The 19,300-nt window shown below is 49.6% G+C and overlaps 5 protein-coding genes across 5 annotated transcripts; 2 read left to right on the top strand and 3 right to left on the bottom strand.

The window, feature by feature from the left end:
• Positions 1-35: 35 nt before the first annotated feature.
• Positions 36-362, bottom strand: N7473_008039 (uncharacterized protein; the record flags this gene model as incomplete). The annotated part of the gene is made up of 1 exon (XM_057153979.1): positions 36-362. One exon carries the CDS (start codon positions 360-362, stop codon positions 36-38), a length of 327 nt encoding a protein of 108 aa, XP_057008317.1.
• A 2,523-nt stretch (positions 363-2,885) lies between these two features.
• N7473_008038 (putative MFS sugar transporter protein) lies at positions 2,886-4,568 on the bottom strand (the record flags this gene model as incomplete). The annotated part of the gene is made up of 2 exons (XM_057153978.1): positions 2,886-3,524; positions 3,588-4,568. 2 exons carry the CDS (start codon positions 4,566-4,568, stop codon positions 2,886-2,888), a joined length of 1,620 nt encoding a protein of 539 aa, XP_057008316.1.
• Positions 4,569-5,503: 935 nt separating this feature from the next.
• On the top strand, positions 5,504-7,741 carry N7473_008037 (glycoside hydrolase family 95 protein; the record flags this gene model as incomplete). The annotated part of the gene is made up of 1 exon (XM_057153977.1): positions 5,504-7,741. The coding sequence occupies one exon, from the start codon at positions 5,504-5,506 to the stop codon at positions 7,739-7,741; it is 2,238 nt and encodes a 745-aa protein (XP_057008315.1).
• Positions 7,742-8,370: 629 nt separating this feature from the next.
• N7473_008036 (glycoside hydrolase family 1 protein) lies at positions 8,371-9,904 on the top strand (the record flags this gene model as incomplete). The annotated part of the gene is made up of 2 exons (XM_057153976.1): positions 8,371-9,703; positions 9,771-9,904. 2 exons carry the CDS (start codon positions 8,371-8,373, stop codon positions 9,902-9,904), a joined length of 1,467 nt encoding a protein of 488 aa, XP_057008314.1.
• A 587-nt stretch (positions 9,905-10,491) lies between these two features.
• On the bottom strand, positions 10,492-17,626 carry N7473_008035 (putative sensor histidine kinase/response regulator; the record flags this gene model as incomplete). The annotated part of the gene is made up of 2 exons (XM_057153975.1): positions 10,492-14,560; positions 14,619-17,626. The coding sequence occupies 2 exons, from the start codon at positions 17,624-17,626 to the stop codon at positions 10,492-10,494; spliced, it is 7,077 nt and encodes a 2,358-aa protein (XP_057008313.1).
• Positions 17,627-19,300: the final 1,674 nt, after the last annotated feature.

Raw genomic sequence — 19,300 nt, 5'->3', positions numbered from 1 at the left:
TAGAAACAGGGGGAAAAAGCACTTTTCTTAGCCTTCTATCCAGTAGTGGTCATAGTTGCGGTTTTCTCCAGGTGTTTGTACCTCCATTCATACTGCGCCAGCTGCCTTTTGTCGGCCGGCGACAAGCTCTTCCCTTTCTCTGCTAGCTCCTTCTCAAGTTGCTTAAGCATCTCCCATCGTTTGAGTATCTTGGCCTGAGCTTCTGAGATAGATGCGAGATTGCTATCCTGGGAAGCCATGCGTTCATCAATCGTGGAATGGTATGACAGCTTGGCGTGGAAGAGGGCCATTTCGGATTCGTCATACTTGAGCCCTTGTGCCTCGGGCACGGCAGAGGCATCTTGGGCGGCTTTAGGTGGCATTCTGGAGATACCAAGCACACAAAGAGGATACGAACAGGGCTTTCAGGGAATTAAACACCGAATCTCGGCCGGGGGTTTTTCGGCTTCGTGGGTGTCACAACTAGAGAGGAATGGGAGGCAGGAGGGGCGTGATGCTCTATTAAATCCCTTCAAACTGATGTATTTAACTCCTGAGCAAATTCGATAAAATGACTGGTTCAGGCAAACAATGACTTTTTTGGCGCAAAGAATTAAAACCGTGGCCCAAGGGGAGCGACATCAAGGACGAGCAGGAAAAGACAGAGATTGGGAAGTTATAGTAAGAAGTATGGGAAACGAGCCGCGACATGCTCTCTTATTATATCATAATTAGTTACAAGCCCACTTTGGTTGCCCTTCTCGAAGGAGCTGGCCCTCTAGCGGCCAATAAGCCCCTCATCAGGGTGATACCAAGGAGTAGGAGAAGGCGACGGCCCAATCACCCTTTTGCGGCTATAGACAGAACAAAGCTGACCAAGGTGAATGATCAGATTAAGAGAAAGGCACTTAATTCATGAGGTCTCCTCATACATTAATCCTCTCTAGCTTTTCCTCTTTTTGGGACTCGAGGCATATGGAGTGGCGACGTCCTGTTTGCTTCATCATAGAACTAAAGAAGTAGGATTTGTCTCGTGATGATGGTCATTCAACCAATTGACACCATTACAGTACTATCTGGGTTGCTTATTGGCAGCGCGAAGGTGACACAGTCTTCCTCCACCATCCACCCAACTGGACATGCATCGCCAAAAGAATCTGCTAGAAGCAGAGGCGTGGGCGATGCAGCAATCTCGTCTCAGTTTCTATGGCCGTGCGCGCATATTGAGGAGGCCTGTGTGTCAGAGTCGACATCTATCAAGCATAGATGCCCATCTTCCGAGCAGCTTCTCTCTGGTAATAGAAGGGGGGTACGCAGACACTTTTCTAGCTTGAACTTCCCAAAAACATAGACGGGCATCTGAAACAGCAAGACCCTATATTAACCTAACTTGTCATTGCCACGAGGAAGATCAAGCGTTGCAAAACCGTTTCTGATCTACTAGTAAAGTTCTTATAGGTGACACAATAGAATTACACGAGAATAGAGTTGGTGTAGCCTGTCATTAAATATGCCTACATTCTATTTCTCCCCTCGTTTTAATGATGTAAGTGAATGGTGTTGCAAAATTGCCTACCACCCACTTTCATGCCAAGAACGTTCGGTCGCTACATGGAAGCGAGAAAATGAAGGGGGAACTCTGAATATTTGCCAATGTTCCGGTGTGTGATCATCTAAAACGCCACGGATGTAATCCAATGCTGTGTTTCCCCAAACAGATGTAGTAGACTCCGTGGACCCCGAGAGACTGCCCACATCGGAAAGCCGACAGACATCTGGGAATTTTCCGAGATGGCAGCCATGGCATAAATGTATTGTTCAGCTTTCGAAAACGGCATAACCCTCGTTCATTCAAGCTCTCGCTCCCAGAGGGAAACATATCACTATTATATATCGCGGGATATTTCCTCAGCAGTACGGTCGGATTCCAGTGGTACGTTGGCTATACTGCTTTCCCGGCAGTCATGATATTCAGGAGCCGGTGAACGGCCTTTGGAATAGCACAATTGAAGCATCAAGTTTTGGAACGACGATAGTATCTGACAAGAGGGGATAAGAGAAAAAGAAAACAGCAAGAACATATGGTCACTTCACTCGGTACCTGATCTGTGTTACGTGCCTGCCGACATACATGGGACTTCTAAGCACCCAATTCGGAATCGGGCCAGTAATATTGATTGTCGGAGAAAAGGGAGCTAAGGAATGTTCCACTTGTATCCAGAATGCTGGTTCGAAGCTAATACATGATATATGCATCCGCGCTTAATTGGATGAGCTCAAGGACCAACAAAGAGCCGCTATTGAATCATTGGCAGTGATCAAGGCTCATTCAATCGTTTCTCTCTCTAAGGCTAGCCGTTAGGGGTAATGGAAGACAGAAGCAGTGCGAGAGAACATGCATGACGGGTAGATACAGCTGCGTCGGATTCAATTTCGTTTCATCCATTGCGCTTGGTCATTTGACCTCAGAAGATATGTGGTATGGAAGAGGAAATCGGGCGACCTTCCGAGTTAATTTAAGTTGACTGACGTGATTCTAGAGAAGAATAGGTTTCATCGGAAAGGAGCTTCATACATAGGGTAACTGCACTCTGGGAATCGGGGGCTCGGATAGCTGCAGACTGTCAATTCCAGCCGAGCACTGGGGGATGGGATTGGTGGATACTCAATGGCGTCAAGGCCATAAAGCAGAGATTTAGGGATTTTTGTAGAATTTTACAAGCGAAACCTATTTCATTAAGCAATCTGTAAGAAGAGAGAAAGCTAACGGGGCTGAAGGAGACCTAGAGGTGATGGTGATGTATACCTATCCATCTGGAGATCACGTGACCATTCTGATACCCTACATGAAGTGATTCATGAGGAGATCAATAGTTAGGCAGGCTAAACAATGCTGCTCAGTAGCATTACCTAGACCTAGCTTCCTCATCTCTCGCTGCTGCAAGTCTCTCCTTTTTGGCTTTTTGGATATCCAGCGACATCTTGACAGGCGGAACGCCAGGCGTTTCAAACACAGTATCAATCTCCTCCAAACTCAGACCACTTGTCTCAGGGAAGATGAAATATGACAAGATGAGCTGGACAGTGTTGTAAACGATGTAAACAACCCAAATCTTATATCCAATCTTGGCGATGCCGACACTGATGCCATAGGTTTGGACTGCACTGGCACCGCCTTGGATCAAACTGTATAGACCCATTCCCTTCGCACGCAACGGTAAAGACAGAATCTCGACGGGGTAGAGATTATGCATAGTAGCGATCAATAAAGCGCTCGCAGTCTGGTAGGAAAATATCCATAAAAGCGTGAGTCCAGCGGCGGCATGGGTCGCATGAAGACTGTATTGCCACGAAGTAATGGTTGTTGCTGTCTGAAAGATGACCATAGTGATCAATCCCGCGAAGATGAGAGTTCTTCTGCGGAATTTATCGACCAGAAGAGCGCCAACAGCTGTGAAAACAAAGTAGGTTGCTGTGGTACCGATATTGATGCCCAGTTGCTGCTTCGTGCCTGTGATCCCAACAGTCTCCAGCGCATCAACCATCTGCAAATAACAGTTTCATTAGCATTTGCGCAACTTTTAACATTAGTATGGATCTGATCTCACGTAGTATGTGATTATAGAGCCTCCATTCCACTGCTGGAATATAGAATACAAGGCCAAGACCAGTAGACGATACCGAGCCATCTTTGTGAAGAACACCCGGTAATCCCAGAATGCCCTGAACCCGGTACGATCACTTTCCAAAGATTCCTCGATTTGAGAAACAACAATTTCAACAATTGGTTCGTTGATATCTGCGCTAGTAGTGTGATATTTGGCCACAACCTCCTTGGCTTTCTGACGGTTGCCTCGCATGACGTAGTATCGAGGGGACTCGGGGGTCAATACATAGATGGTCAAGCAGACAATTGCCGGGAAAAAAGCTTCGAGGATGAGAGGAATTCTCCAGCAAGCATTTCCGGGGAGGTTCGAGAGACCAATCATGGCGCCCAACATCGCAAGACTTCCGACCTGGAAGCAGGCACCGAAGAAGCCAACCATACGGCCACGAAGGTGAATAGGGGAGATTTCGCCAATGTACTGGGAGCTGGACATAAGGGCAGTACCGAAGCCCATGAAAAATCTACCAGCCATAAAGGCAGGGAGGTTTGGTGCACAGCCTTGGAGCACAGCGGCGAAAATGACAATTGCATTTCCCAAGAAATTGATTCCACGACGCCCGATAACATCAGCGAGAGCCATAAACGGAGCACCACAGACTGTGCCAATACTCATCAGTGCATTAATCAAGCCGTATGTACCCCCACTAGTGCCGAAGCCAAAGTAGGAGTGCCATGCAGGGAGGGAATTGATACCGCTGATCACGCCCCAGTCGATGCCGAAGCCGGCTTGATTGCAGCCATGCACAAACATAATGAGACCTAGACGGAATCCAGTCCATGACCAAACCGTCAGTGACTCTTCAGATAGCTTCCATAGGTCCTCTTCAGTCAAGCGTGCCAGCACTACTTCTTCAATGTGCTCCTGTCCCTTCTCCTTCAGAACATCGGCTTCGGTGAAGGCCGGGGGATCCGTCCTGGCCATTATACCAAGCAATATAAGATCAAAGTCGCTGGTTGATGAGCGGGGCTAGACCCAGGTGAAAAAAAAGTATGTCGAGACTTGTGGACCAAGAAGGTGTGCTCTCTGTCGGGATTGAGTGAAATGCAAGGGGGAGGGGCTATGTCCTGGTATTTCTGCTCCAAGATTTCATCTGTAGCTTGACCAAGCCGAGGAAGATATTCATTCAAACGCCAGTCTCATGATTGCCTCAGCCAATTCTGCCACGGATATGTACACAACCCGAATCAAAAGAGGAAGCGCGTGAGCTTGATGATCAGGTTCGGTTGACTCGCCATGGCGCGACCCAGCTACCAAAAGCAAATATCCGTTGGCGTTCTATTGCGGCGGTGGAATCCTGGCGCGAGTCACGCCGGTCTTATTCCGAGGTGGAGCTTGTCCAAACAGTATTGATTGGTCTTTTCGTCCTTCCTGCCAACGCAAAGCTTTGTGTGCCAAAAACGCCCCGATTGGTCCTTGGAATCTTAGTGGCCAGCAACGAATGCAAAAGATTCTCCACCACTGAGAAGCGAATGCGGGGAACCTAGTCAATATGGGTAGCCAGACCTGGTAAATGCGGAGTATTCTTTAGATTGATTATCATGGCTTCACGGTAGTTTAGGTGTCTAGCCCAAAGCCAATCTTTGATTCGGAAAATCCGGGGGCTGGCAAGAATTTACCCGATATCTATCCGAGAGATGCTGATTGGGCTTCGTTGAATATAGGCTTGATAGAGCGCTGATTCAATTCATTATTACCCTAGCTCACTTCAAGATCACACAGCTCACATCTCACGGTGCTTCGGCCTATCGACTCACCTAAAGATCAACGCACGGTATCCGAGACAATGGCTCACTTTTTATGAAGGATATCGCTGGAAGTTCACGCCAGGAGGGCCCAAAAGTTAACACGGATATACAATGAGCAAGCTTTGGTACACGCAGCCCGCAAGTAATTGGAATGAGGCCCTTCCAGTGGGAAATGGTCGTCTTGGGGCGATGGTCTACGGCCGCACCGACCAAGAGCTTCTTGCGTTGAGTGAAGACTCGGTATGGTACGGTGGATCTCAAGATCGGACTCCTCAAGATGCTCTCAAATATCTCCCACAATTGAGAGCAGCGATTCGGGCAGAAAATCATAAAGAAGCGGAAAGGCTGGCAAAAGTTGCATTCTTCGCCAACCCAATCAGCCAACGACATTATGAGCCCCTCGGTACTGTTTTCATGGATTTCGGCCACGAATCCGATCGGGTAACGAATTATCACCGTGAACTAGACCTCGAAACTTCCACGGTGAGTGTATCATACAATCATTGTGGAGCCGAGCATCGAAGACAAGTTATCGCAAGCTATCCCGACGATGTCCTGGCAATTCGAGTGCTCGCTCCGGCCAATACCGAGTACGTGGTACGATTAACCCGACTGAGCGAGCTGGAGTTCGAGACAAACGAGTACCTGGATGATGTTGCCGCTTCAAATCACTCCATCACGATGCACGTTACGCCGGGAGGCCGAAATAGCAACAGCGCTTGCTGCATTCTTCACGTTCAATGCAGCCAGGAGGGTACAGTCACCAGAATTGGCAATAACTTGGTAGTCAAGGCCTCGGAATCTCTGATTCGGATTACTTCTCAAACAACCTTTCGCCATCAAGACCCCGATCAGACAGCGTCTGAAGATCTCGCGAAGAGCCTTGGCTACGACGCGAGACAGCTATGGGATAGGCATGTCAAGGACTACCAGTCACTGTATAACCGGATGCGTTTACAATTATCGTCCGATGTGCCAAACATTCCAACAAACAAGAGGTTACTGACCTCGCGGGATCCCGAATTGATTGCAACATACCACAACTACAATCGATATCTGATGATATCCTCCAGTCGCACTGGACACAAAGCTTTGCCTTCCAACTTGCAAGGAATTTGGAATCCTTCTTTCCACCCAGCATGGGGCTCCAAATTCACCATCAATGTCAATCTACAAATGAACTACTGGCCGGCCAATGTGTGCAATCTTTCGGAGTGCGAGATGCCACTGTTCGACCTTCTTGAGCGAATGGCAGAGTCTGGAAAGAAGACCGCTAAGGTTATGTACGGCTGCCGAGGCTGGGCTGCCCATTCATGTACCGATATTTGGGCCGACACTGATCCCGTTGACCAGTGGATGCCGGCGACGATATGGCCCCTTGGAGGTGCCTGGCTATGCTACCACATCTGGGAGCACTTTCAGTTCACCCAAGACCTTGCGTTTCTCTCCAGAATGTTTCCAATTTTGAGGGGGTGCGTGGAGTTTCTACTCGATTTTCTGATCGAAGATGCCACTGGCAAATATCTTATCACGAACCCGTCTGTTTCGCCCGAGAACTCGTTTTTTGACTTGAAAGGCCAGAAAGGGGTGCTATGCGAGGGATCTACCGTCGACATTCAGATTGTTCGGGCTATATTAAGCGCTTTCGAGTCGTGTGCAGATCAAATCGGCGAATCGGGTTCGCTCCTGTCGGCGGCTCGTGCAGCACGAGCCCGACTTCCGCCGATGACAATAAGTGATTCAGGGTATCTCCAAGAATGGGCTGTTGACTACGGAGAGGTTGAGCCGGGCCATCGACATACATCACACTTATGGGCATTATATCCTGGTGACGCCATAGTTCCAGCAAAGGAGCCTGAATTGGCTCAAGCCTGTCGAGCGGTTCTGCGTCGGCGAGCAGAGAATGGCGGTGGTCATACAGGCTGGAGCAGAGCTTGGCTCATCAATTTACATGCTCGTTTGCTTGAGGCGGAGGAATGTAGTCGGCACTTGGATCTGCTTCTATCTCATTCTACCCTACCAAATTTACTAGACAGCCATCCTCCGTTTCAGATTGATGGCAACTTTGGCGGGGGCGCGGGTATCATCGAAATGTTGGTTCAGTCTCATGAGCCAGGGTTGATCCGACTACTTCCAGCTTGTCCCAAGGATTGGAAAGGCTCTATCCGAGGCGTACGGGCACGCGGTGGTGTTGAATTGGCTTTCAGTTGGGATAGATTGTCTCTCCTCTCACTGACTGTAATGCTACCCAATCCGGGTGGAAAGGTTTCCATTTGCTTCCCAGAAAGGGATGAAACTAAAGTGCAAGAAGTTGAAGGACCCGGCGTGCATGTTATCATTAAAACATAGATCTATAGACACCAAAGACAGAAATTAACAGTCAAGTCAGTTGTTGTATACTATTTGTTAGATCCCTTTTAGAATGTTACTTATTCAAAGCGTTCAACATGGAGATATGGGAAGGTATGAGAAGCAGCAAATTTCGCTCTGTTCTCCTTGAAATGTGCTTGGGCGAGAAGTGCTATATCCACAATCCTGACTTGGTATTGTCTATTTCTATCTTCCGTTCAACGCAGTGTATATAGATCAACGATCTACTATCGTTGTGGGAAATTTATCTCTGCCCATCACCCACCTTCCCTCTCAATTTTCTGCTCAAATTACCTTTATCATGCAATCCACCACCATGTCCATGCAATCGAGAATCCCCGCATCTTGCCCCTCTGCCCCGCCCCACCTAATAATCCCTGCTCGCTCGGCTTTTCCCAAATTGTCACGGAGTCTCCGTTTGCTGCAACTGCTAGGTAAAAAAGCAATGTAGATCTACCCAACTTTGTGCTATTAGCCGCATAGCAGCCGATCTTTGGCATTATTCAAAGCTCATAAAGACCTTTTAAGCTTGACAAATACCATCGAAAACGCCACGCTAGTTCAAGATCTCGCCTACTGAACTAAGAATAACGCATTGGCAACAAAATATGGACTTGAAATCAGTCGAGGATCTTAAAGATGTGCTTCGGCCCGACTTCTTTCATGGTTACGCTACCGCCGCAGCACAGATTGAAGGCGCCTGGAACAAAGACGGCAAGGGAGTCTCGATTTGGGATACTTTCGGCCATACCCCCGGCAAAGTCTCGGATGGGAGCACGGCCGACGACGCCGTCCGAGCATACGATTTTTACCGTGAAGATGTGGCACTTATGAAGTCTTATGGTGTGAACGCCTACCGATTCTCCCTTGCCTGGTCGCGCATCATCCCACTAGGTGGTCGCGACGATCCCGTGAATGAACAGGGTATTCAATACTACTCCGATCTTATAGACGAGCTCATAAGCCATGGCATTACTCCGTTTGTGACTCTTTTCCACTGGGATACTCCCCAGGCATTGGAAGATCGGTATGGGGGCATGTTGAACCAGCAAGCATACACCCCGGATTTTGTACGCTACGCGCGGGTCTGTTTTGAGCGATTCGGCGATCGTGTTAAGTACTGGATCACTTACAATGAGCCCGGAGTCTATACACTGGCTGGCTACGCCGCTGGTGTTCATGCCCCAGCACGATCATCATTCCGCGATCGCAATGCCGAAGGCGACTCGTCGACTGAGCCTTTTACTGTCGCTCACACTGAGCTAGTGTCCCATGGTCATGTTTCTCGGATGTACCGCGAAGAGTTCCAGCCACACCAGAAAGGAACTATTGGAATTACTCTCCACGGCAATTGGTCTGAACCTTGGGACGAAGAAGATCCCTTAGATCAAGCCGCAGCTGAGCGGGCCCGTGAATTCGAAATCTCATGGTTTGCCGACCCTTTGTATAAGACAGGCGATTATCCTGCATCCATGCGTGCGCAGCTCGGCGATCGGTTACCACGTTTCACAGAAGAGGAATCGAAACTTGTTTTCGGGAGCTCTGAGTTCTATGGCATGAATAGCTATACACAATTTTTCGTGAAGCATAAGTACACGCCACCTGATATCAACGACCACAAGGGCAATGTGGAAAGCCATGATGAGAATAAACAAGGTATCTCACGAGGCGAAGAAAGTGACACACCTTGGCTTCGCGCCGCGCCCGGTGGATTCAGAAAACTGTTGAACTGGATCTGGAAGCGATACCAGATGCCAATATATGTTACAGAAAACGGTACTACTGCGAAGGGAGAAGTAGCTCCCACACCGGAAATTCTCAATGACACGTTCCGCATCAAGTTCTTCGAGGGCTATGTTGGCAATGCATTGGCTCGAGCTGTCAAGGAAGATGGGGTTGATATTCGGTCTTATTTCGCGTGGACCTTCACGGATAACTGGGGTAAGTCACTGTTCTCTATTACTCTCACAGAGAATGACTAGATCATCTGACTAACTGTTTGTGATAGAATGGGCCGCTGGGTATTCAGATCGATTTGGGTGCACGTTTATTGACTTTGAATCGGAGGAGAAGAAGCGCTACCCTAAGCAGTCCGCTCACTACTTGGACAAGTTGTTCAAGCATTTGATTCAACAGACCTAGAGGCATGCTTGCTAGTTGTTTCTGAATAGAAATAGGTGGATAGCCAGCTAGTATGCACTTAGAGAAAGAGAAGGTACATGTTCTCTGAACTACCAATATAATACATCTCCTCATCCACTATTCCTTCCCCCCCCCCCCCCCCCCCTCTAGCCAGGTGAACACCCCCCTTCCTCCTTGCTAATTCAATCCCCGCCTCTGCCAGGGAGCCGTAAGCAAGGAGATGTATTGCGATACTAAGTGCATAACGATTTAGGGAAACAATATGGCAATGCTGCTTTACATTCCTAGTCCTAGAAAAATATCCGCACTACCCATCATGCAACTAAGGAAACAGTATGCAGTCAAATCGTAAAGCCGTTCCAAAACCACATTGTGAAGCACCAAAAAAGCCTCATCCAAATAGACTATCAAAGAACTTCAAATAGCCCAAGGTAAATCAGTACGATTGATGCCCGCAAAATTGAAGATCGTAAACTGAATTGACCAAAAAATCCGTAAAGAAAAAAACATGAAAGAACGATTGCTAGACGCCTCATCACCTCTATCTTGGTGCAACAATGCAGGGTATCATTTGTAGGTGCGTGAAATCATTTTTGCTCCGACGTGGGCGGTAGCGGATGCTTCTGAGCTTCATCCGAACCCGACGAGGAGAAACCGGTAGGTGTGCCCGCATCAAAGCTAATGCTGCCTCTGGAGCTCTTTTCGCGAATTGCCAGGCGGGTGCGTGGGTGTGGGACCGGTGCGAGATACTTGTCCAGCAGTTCGCTCAGGATGGGAGATCGCACCGGTTTGGGAAGGTAGTTGTTCATGCCAGCATCAAGACATTTTTCTCGGTCGCCCTCGATGGCGCTGGCGGTCATGGCGATGACGAGGACTTCGTTGACGTTGGGATCTGGGTCGCGCCGCAGTTCACGAGTGGCATTGTAGCCATCGAGAGTGGGCATCATGACATCCATCAGGACTACGTGGAATGGATTGCCCTCTTTGGATTTCGCGCGCAAGGCATCCACGGCTTGCTTTCCGTCGCTGTATGCCTCGCACTGAAGGCCGAGGCTGGTGACGAACTTGACTGCGATCTTCTGATTGATGGGATTGTCTTCGGCAATACAGACTCGGATTTGGTCACGTGGGATGTGAGAAAGGTCGCGTGCTTTGGCTCGGGGGGGCTCCTTGGCTTCTGCGTGGCTGAGATCCTGGGCCCATGGTGTCTTCACGGCCGTTTTCTTTGGTGCCTTGTTGAAGACCAGATGGAATGTCACCGTGGTTCCAACCCCCAAGGTTGAATCTAACCAAATGGCGCCGCCGAGAACATCCTCGATGATGGCCTTGCAAATGCTGAGACCCAGTCCACTGCCACCGTATGACCGTTCAGTGGATGGATCGGCCTGGGAGAAAGGCCGGAAGAGTCGGGCCTTTTGCTCATCTGGAATACCAATTCCAGTATCAGATACGGAGCATTCCAAGCGGACACGGCCCTTCCCTTCTCTGGCGACCTTTGCTTTGACAGTGATGGAGCCTTTAGGAGTGAACTTGTAGCTGTTGCTTAGCAAGTTCATGAAGATCTGGTGGAGACGAACGGGGTCGCCAAGAACGACGAGTTCAGGAGGCACGCGTTCCAGATCCTCAATTGTTTGCAGCCCTCGCTCCCTATGAGTGTACCGAAGAGCGCGAATCACCTCAGAAATCGTCTCTTTCAGGTTGAGCGGAACCGTAGATATCTTCATCTTACCGGCTTCCAACTTGGAGAAATCGAGTATGTCGTTGATGAGTGTAAGGAGTGTGTCAGCGCAGACACGGATGGACTCAACATATTCGTCCTGCTCTTTGTCGAGGGTGGTGCCTTTGAGCAACTCCGACAGACCAATCACACCGTTCATTGGAGTTCGCAGGTCGTGGGAGATGTTGGCCAGGAATATGGACTTGGCTCGAGCGGCGTCATCCTTCAGCTTGACGTTGTGTTTGGCTTCGGCCTCTGCTACCTTTGCTTTCTGCTCCGCCTCGCGTGCTTGTGCGAGAGCTCGCTTCTGAGATTCGATCATCGAAGCATTCTTGGCACTGACCTTGCGAATCTCACGGAAGAGCAACGCGTTGGACAAGGAGATGCCGATCTGGTTGCAAAGAAGATGGAGCACAACGACATTCCGTTGTGTGAACCAATTAGGCTTTCCTTCAAGGTGAATAACTCCAAGGAGTTGATCTGCCTGAACAATAGGCAAAGCAATGACAGATCGACCCAATGGGAAATTGGCTTGATAGCTCTCGTTCACGTTGGAAAAGCGCTCGTCTTCCAGAACATTATGGACAAGGACCTCTTCCTTCGTACGCATGACATAATAGGTAATCTCTTGAGCCATTCGACCTTCCAATTCTGAGAGCGGAAGACCCTCTGGGAAATATTTTTGGCCCTTGTCAGCATCCGCCGCTGCGGCAATTGCAAAGCCCTGCTCGTCAAAGTCGGTGGCGATGACAGCAAAATCAGAGCCGTTACATGAGTCCAGGATAATCTCCAGCATCTTGGTGAAGAGCTTGTCGATTTGAAGCTCAGATGACATGACCTGGCTAGATTCCAAAATACTGGAAAGATCAATAATGTCGAGGCCCACACTCGAGATGTCCAAGGATCTCTCGCCGGTTGTGACGCCATTCTGTTCGATCCAGCGATGCCGCCTATCCTCTTCCTCGATTTGCGAAGGGATCACGATTTCTTCCTGGACGGCGTCCCGTGTAATTTCGAGTAGCGAGTCAACAGTCTGACACCCAATATCCATTGTTCTGGCAGAGGTTGCTGTCTTGAGTAACCACTCGTGTTTCTCTGCAATCATGGCAGCTTTTCCACTGGCACTGATGGAGCTCCATGCGGAGATAGCCTCTTGCATCACGGCACGTGCAGCTCTCTTAGCTCCGCGCCGGACAAGGAACTCTCCTTGCAATTCGAGGGCAAGCGCCTCCTCCAAGAGCCATCCATGAACCTGGCAATGGTCGATCGCAGCTTCGTAAGACTGAATGGCAGCGCTGTGGTCATTCCGTAGCTCAGATATGAGGGCCTCCACAAGCAACGCCCACATGCCATAGTTTGCATCGGAACAGCTTCGGGCAAAATCGATCTCGGCCTTGTATCGAAGGACCGTATCCATTTTGCCGTCAAGGTATCCCTGGGCAGGGTTGTCGTTGTGCAGAGTTAAGAGTGACAGCGACAGGTAGAAGTACACCACATATGAGACACGCGCAGACCACAGTCGGTGTGTTGTCTCAAGCAACCGGGTGCCCACCTGGATCGCTTTGGTGTGGTGGCCGAACAAGAACAACGGGATCATAGCGAGGCCAAAGTAGATGTCACGGGGTCTGTCAACATTGCTGGCATGAGCATCCAGGTAGGCCATGTATTCACTTGTCCTGTGCTCATCATCTGACAGAACGTTGTCCGCACTCCGATACTCCGTCTTTCCCTGCAGAGCGCGAGCCACTTGTCTGACTGCGAGAATGCTGGCACCCCCACGCGTGTCTTGTGTCCAATTCGGGATTTCTTCAGGGCTGTCCAGGCAGAATGCCTCAAGTTGAGCCATATCTTGACCCAGATACAGTCTAGTCATTGCCATTGAGGAGATACTGATCAAGGTAATGTACGGGTCACCGATTGTGAAAGATGCCTCCAAGGATGCTTCCAGTGCAGGCAGCGCCGATGCCATGGGGACACGCATATGGCTCACGTATAGGTTATACACAATGGAGCCTCGATTTTGAGTCCAAAGTTCCGGGCAGCGCTCTAGGAGGGAAAGCGCGAAGTCGCTGAGCCTAAACCCGAATTCAACGTCTTTGAAGCGACTGAGGGCAATCATTGCAAGATGTGAGCATCCAATCGATATGTGAGTGAACCCGCCTCGGAAAATATGAATGTTCATCGTTTCAATGGCCATGCGATAGAATGTCAATGAGTCATCCCAGTAGGTGACAGCCATCGCCTCGGCCATGACGGCTCCAATGGTCACCAAAATGGGATCCTTGCTGATGGGCTTCTGAGCAATAGCTTCCATGTCGGCAGATTCAAGATGATTCTTGAGTTTCAGGTAGGCAGCGTCACATTCTTCGAATGACGTAGGCGTGCGGAGATGGACACCAAGCTCATCAAGGCAGGTGAGTAAAGATTCCATTGATCGATGATGATCTCCGACCTGTGCATAGATTTTGGCTTTGATGATCCAAGCCCGTGACTTGCTCATTGCGTCCTTTCCGTGAGCAAATACTGCCTCGATTAGGTCGAGGGCTTCTTCATTCTGGCCTTGGGACCACGACATTTCGGCGGTCGCGATGTAAAGGCGCATGGTCTCGTCATAGTAGACGTCGACTTGGCGGTCATTCCAAGGATCATCCTGAAGAAGCGCAATGCAGTGGCGGAAGTACCAAAGGGCGCTTGGACGAGCACCAGACTGGGCGGCAATTTGCCCAGCCTCCCACAGAATCCGTCGATAGTCAATGCGCCGAGGGACGCGAGATTTGAGTATACGCGACGAGAGTGCCACGTGATGGGCCATGGAGTAGCGACTGCGATGGTCATGATAATACTTCATCAAGGCTTGTGAAATGATGAAGTGCATTTTCTCCACATTGCGGCTCTCACTCAAAGAAAGCGCAGCCTGCGCAAGCCGGTCGTTTCCGAATCTGCGGGACGAGTTAGCTCCAGAACAGCCAGACAGATGATCTTCTATACGGTACTTACTTGAACTCGTCATCGGTTTTCCCTGGGTTGAGAAGGTTTGACTGAACCAAGTACTGCAACCCAACGACGATGTCGCCTTCGGATTGTCTGAGCAATGTGGCATTTTGGGGACATGTGAGATCGAATCCCTCATCGTCGTCTTCGTCGGACGAGAACAGGAATTCACTGGTTAGAAGCTTTTGAACCAACGAGAAAGAGAACGGGCTTCCCAAAAGGGCACCCCAAACCAGGATAGACCGAGCAGCGGGTGGAATCTCTTGAAGCCGCTTGGTGAGGAAGCCGGGTCCAAGTCCCTCGCCATACGCAGGAGCCACAAATTCTGTAAATATGCGATCAAGGTCGAAGAGCCATTTAGAGTCCTTCCAAGAATACCAAACACAATTCTTCCTGTAACAAGTTTCGAGCATGACTCTCACGTAGAACGGATTTCCTTGACTCTTCTCTTGAACCACCGCTGACAAAGGCGTCAGCGTTGGATTGGGAGCCTGATGCATTGCTGCAGCCACAAACTCCATAATTTCTGCTTCGCTAAGTGGCTGAAGCTCGAGCTGCGTGATGTTGGAGTTTTCAGCCTCAAAGAGCGCCCTGACATTGTCTGGTGCAATCTCATCCTTGCGACTAGTAAGAATGAGTACGCAGGGCAATTTCGCGCGGATGATGTTCAAGATTAGTTCCAAAGTCTCATCATCGGCGTATTCAAGATCATCTAGACACACTACCATCAATTGGAACTGGCAGAGTGTTCTCAAAATCTCGATAAATATGTCCATCAACCGCATATTGTTCGAGGCAGCGTTTGACAAGAAGAATTCGGCTGATGTTTGGCCATGGTCCATACCAGGGATTTGGAAACGTTTAGTCCGCTCATTCTTGGCACGATCAGCCTTGGCTATGTTTTGGGCAATTGAAGGCTTCGGTGAATTTTGGCTGTACTTCGACCCGGGGGACATTAGCTGCTCCGGGAGGTCTAGCACTTTATGGAGAGTTGGCCACATAGGCCGCAAGGCACTTCGAACGCTGTCATGATAATCTGTAGTCACGTCACGCTCGGAGAAGATTTGGCGCAGAAGACTGGCGAGGATTTTGGCAAATGGTTCAAAGGGGACTCGCTTGGCTCGGTCCAGGCGTGTGATGGCAATATAACCCGACTTGCGGATAATGGGCTGTACTCTATTCAGAAGATCTGTTTTGCCAATTCCTGCAGCTCCACTGATCGTAATGACTTCACATCGTCCGCTCCGGCGATACTTTGCTCCAGCCTTTGTCTTTGAAAGGGAACCCATGGACTCGGATTGGCTGAAAGTATGAGTCGATGGCTGACTGGTATTAGTGCCAATGGATGGGTGACTTTCTCGGTCCGTGTTATAGGAGGAACGAGAATGTGATGGACTTTTCATTTTGCTGGAGAGCGGTAGGGCTGATGTCTGAGAAGGCATGTCCTGACTGGTTGGCGTCTGGACCTGCTTCGAGGTTTGAAACGTCACGTCACTATTTGCTCCAGAATCAGGGGTGCTGACTTGAGACAGCTGATGACTGGTAGCATTGGAATTTGTCCTTGGGGGCAAATGAAAAGACCCAGAGTCGCTAGAGACGGATGCAAGCTCGAAGCTATCCACACGCCCTTCTGAGATAGAAGAGTTGGAGGCGAGTGCATGCGCAGTTCCAGGGCTTTGGGTGAATGCTTTCGCAAAGGCAGATGCTTGACGCTTATTCACCTTTTGAATCACGTTCAAGATCATATCGTATTCTTTCTGACGCCCAAACATCTGAGACGGTAGAGTGAAGAACGACGACACATCGCCTTGCGCGACTTGGAAGTTGTTCAATGCTTCGCTTTCCCCGTCGCCCAACAATTGCGCTATCTGCATCAAGTCCCTCTTGACCGAGGATATCGTATGGTATCGCTCATGGACCACCTTCTGTGTCATTTTTTGAACCACGGCAGAAAGACCATCGGGGACATCTAGTCGCTTCGCGGAGACGGGAATCAACCTCTTGCCCAACACATTTTGAACAACTTCGACGGGGTCGGCGCCTGCAAAGGGCAACTTCCCGACCAACATTGACCAAAAGAGAAGGCCGAGGGCGTAGATATCGGTGCGACTGTCTGGTTCTGTGGGCATTCTGCCGGTCTGTTCCGGGGCGATGAATTGTAATTTGTACTTTGCGCCAAGTTCACGAGACACGGAGGACCAACCCTCACTTAAAACGTTGTCAAAGGATCGTGCGCCATTTCCAACATTGGCGAGTTTCACAGACCCATTCTCAGCGCTGAAGTGAAAAGCATCACCGCGAATCTCTCCATGCACTGTTTTCACCCCATAGTGCAGAATTTCCAAGCAGTCACAAGCACCTATCGCAAAATCCAAAAAGGCGGGCAAAGGAATTTGTTCGCTGGGTGTGGTGTTGTTATCACCCTTGGCCCCAGCAACAAAGGACGCAGGACCGAATGTGACCAGGTCTCGCAACCTGTCATGACCTGGAGATTCGAATATCGCTACTAGGAGTGTTCCCGCATCCCCTGGGTCTGGAGGTAGTCGTATTAAGTCAATAGGCCTTATTGTGTGATTACAGTCCGGGTCGGAAGATTGCACAATGGACCTGATCATGTGAAACTCCCGTTCGAGGCTAATGACATTCGTAGAAACGCGTGCGACAACGGGGAGCCATATCTGTTCCTGGTCACCTCGCGAGAGTGACAGTTCGCTGCTAGTTTCGCTGATGCTAGCTCTTCGTGGTGTGCGCGAGGATGGGCGAAGCTCGGTTCGTGGTGAGTAGCGAGCGAGACTGGATGGCCCTGAGGAAATCGGGTTGGAGGAGGTTGCGACGGGAGTCAAAATATCCGATTCGATCGCATGACGGAACCCATAGATATGCCAATGATTATAGGTCGAGTGAAACGGCTCAACCGACTGGTCCCAGGTATAGCCGGGTAGATGGCCGAGACGTTCAAAAAGTCGAGCGGGTGGTAGCGGCAAATCGTCGCCGATCAAATGGCTTTCTTCCATCTCCAGGATATCTGCGGATGTCCGAGGCCGCTATGGCATTCCACCGGTCCTTTTCTCCCTCTAAAACTGCTGGCGAGTCGACGATGTGGAAAATGTTAGGGAAATTGAGATAGCGGCGGACGGACATGGGTGATGGACGGAAGCGGCGTTGGCGTCTTATCGAGAGTGGAGGTGTGTTAGCCCCTAGACGGCGGCGGCACAGCAGGAGTTCGAGAGATTAAGTCAATAGGTCGGCCGTGACTCCTGCAGAGCCGATCACGAGGGGGAACGGAAGACCGTAAGATATTAGTTGAAGATGTCTAAGCACCGGATAATTCGAAACGTTGCAGGTGGGACGGCACAGTCAACTCGGAAAATCTGTTTTTACGAAGGGGCCTGGCCGTTGCGACTGGTCCAGGGCGGAGACTTGTAGGTGGGGGGAGTGTATACAACGGAATGCGACGAGAACATCAGATTTTGAGACTTAGATCGTTCATTCAAACCATCAAATCATTCCTGAAAAACCACCGCATTATTTGACAGCCCTGTATAGATGGGATTCTCAACCTACAGCTTCCAGTCCAGTTTAACATCGGGTGGCGTCTGGGGGGAAATACCTACGGAGTCGTTTGATCACCGGATTATGAAGCGCTGTCATCTTGTAGGTATCTGGCGAAATATCCAGTACGTATTCCCATACACTGTCATGACTACATCCGTAGATCGTGAAATAGCTCTATCAAATGGTTCTATTCAGCTAGGTGATTATCGCCGCCGTCAAAGTTGCAACCTTATCGGTACCTATTGTCCCAAGTCAGACAACAGAGCGAAATATATATCCACGTCTTGACAACGGGTACTACAAGTGGTCAATCAGCCAACTAGGACAAAAAGCCCGATCGACATGTCCATCCAGTCCATGAAAATACACCATATTTTAGTTTTAGTTTTAGTTTTTCCTTTGTTCCTTCAACCAAAAAAAAGGAAAAAAAGAAAAAAAAAAGCCTCTTCTGAATCCCGATCTGTCGCATGCATGGAATCGACTCTGAATAATCCATCCGTGTCGATCAGTCAGCTTCAGAGGCGTCTGACAATCTGACAGAAGAACGTGCTGCCAAGGCTGCTTGACTGGTCTAGTCCACGAGCGGCAGCATGACGTACTGTTGTTACATGGGCATAATACGCATGAGGATGAACTCGACTGTTTCGATTTTCTATCTTTTCTATCGGAGGACTCCTCCAAATCAGTCAAACCACGGACTCTTTCGATCCATATTTTGAATTTCACCCCTCCACATTGTGTATTCCTTCCTAGAGCCGCCAGCCGACCGCCCCAACATGCCGACGAATGGCGAGTGGCCTCAGTTATAATGCGCGGGATCGAATGACTGAAAAGCTAGGTCATCATGAAAAAGGGGGAACGCCGCGTCTCAAGACGCCCAAACGCGGCTTACCCCATAGTCACAAACCCGCAGAAGAACAGCTAGGGAAGAACAAGCCGTTGGTTGACCCTTTGCCCTGATTTTGTCCAATGGTTGCTAAATGAACCGAAATCGAGGCGCACTGGGACTGGGGCCGGGGCGGCTGGTGGATGCGCCACCGCAAATCGATCGCTTCGTTTTGCCAGGGGATTTGTCTTTGCGCAGCCACCTCCAGACGAATGCTTTCTCGGAGAGGAACTCGCTACAGTACCTA

Source organism: Penicillium subrubescens (genome assembly GCF_028828155.1).
Source record: "Penicillium subrubescens strain IBT 31985 chromosome Unknown utg000005l_segment0_segment0, whole genome shotgun sequence".
NCBI lineage: Eukaryota > Fungi > Ascomycota > Eurotiomycetes > Eurotiales > Aspergillaceae > Penicillium > Penicillium subrubescens.
Note: the sequence above shows the minus strand (reverse complement) of the source record. Positions and strands in the feature narration are given on the sequence as shown.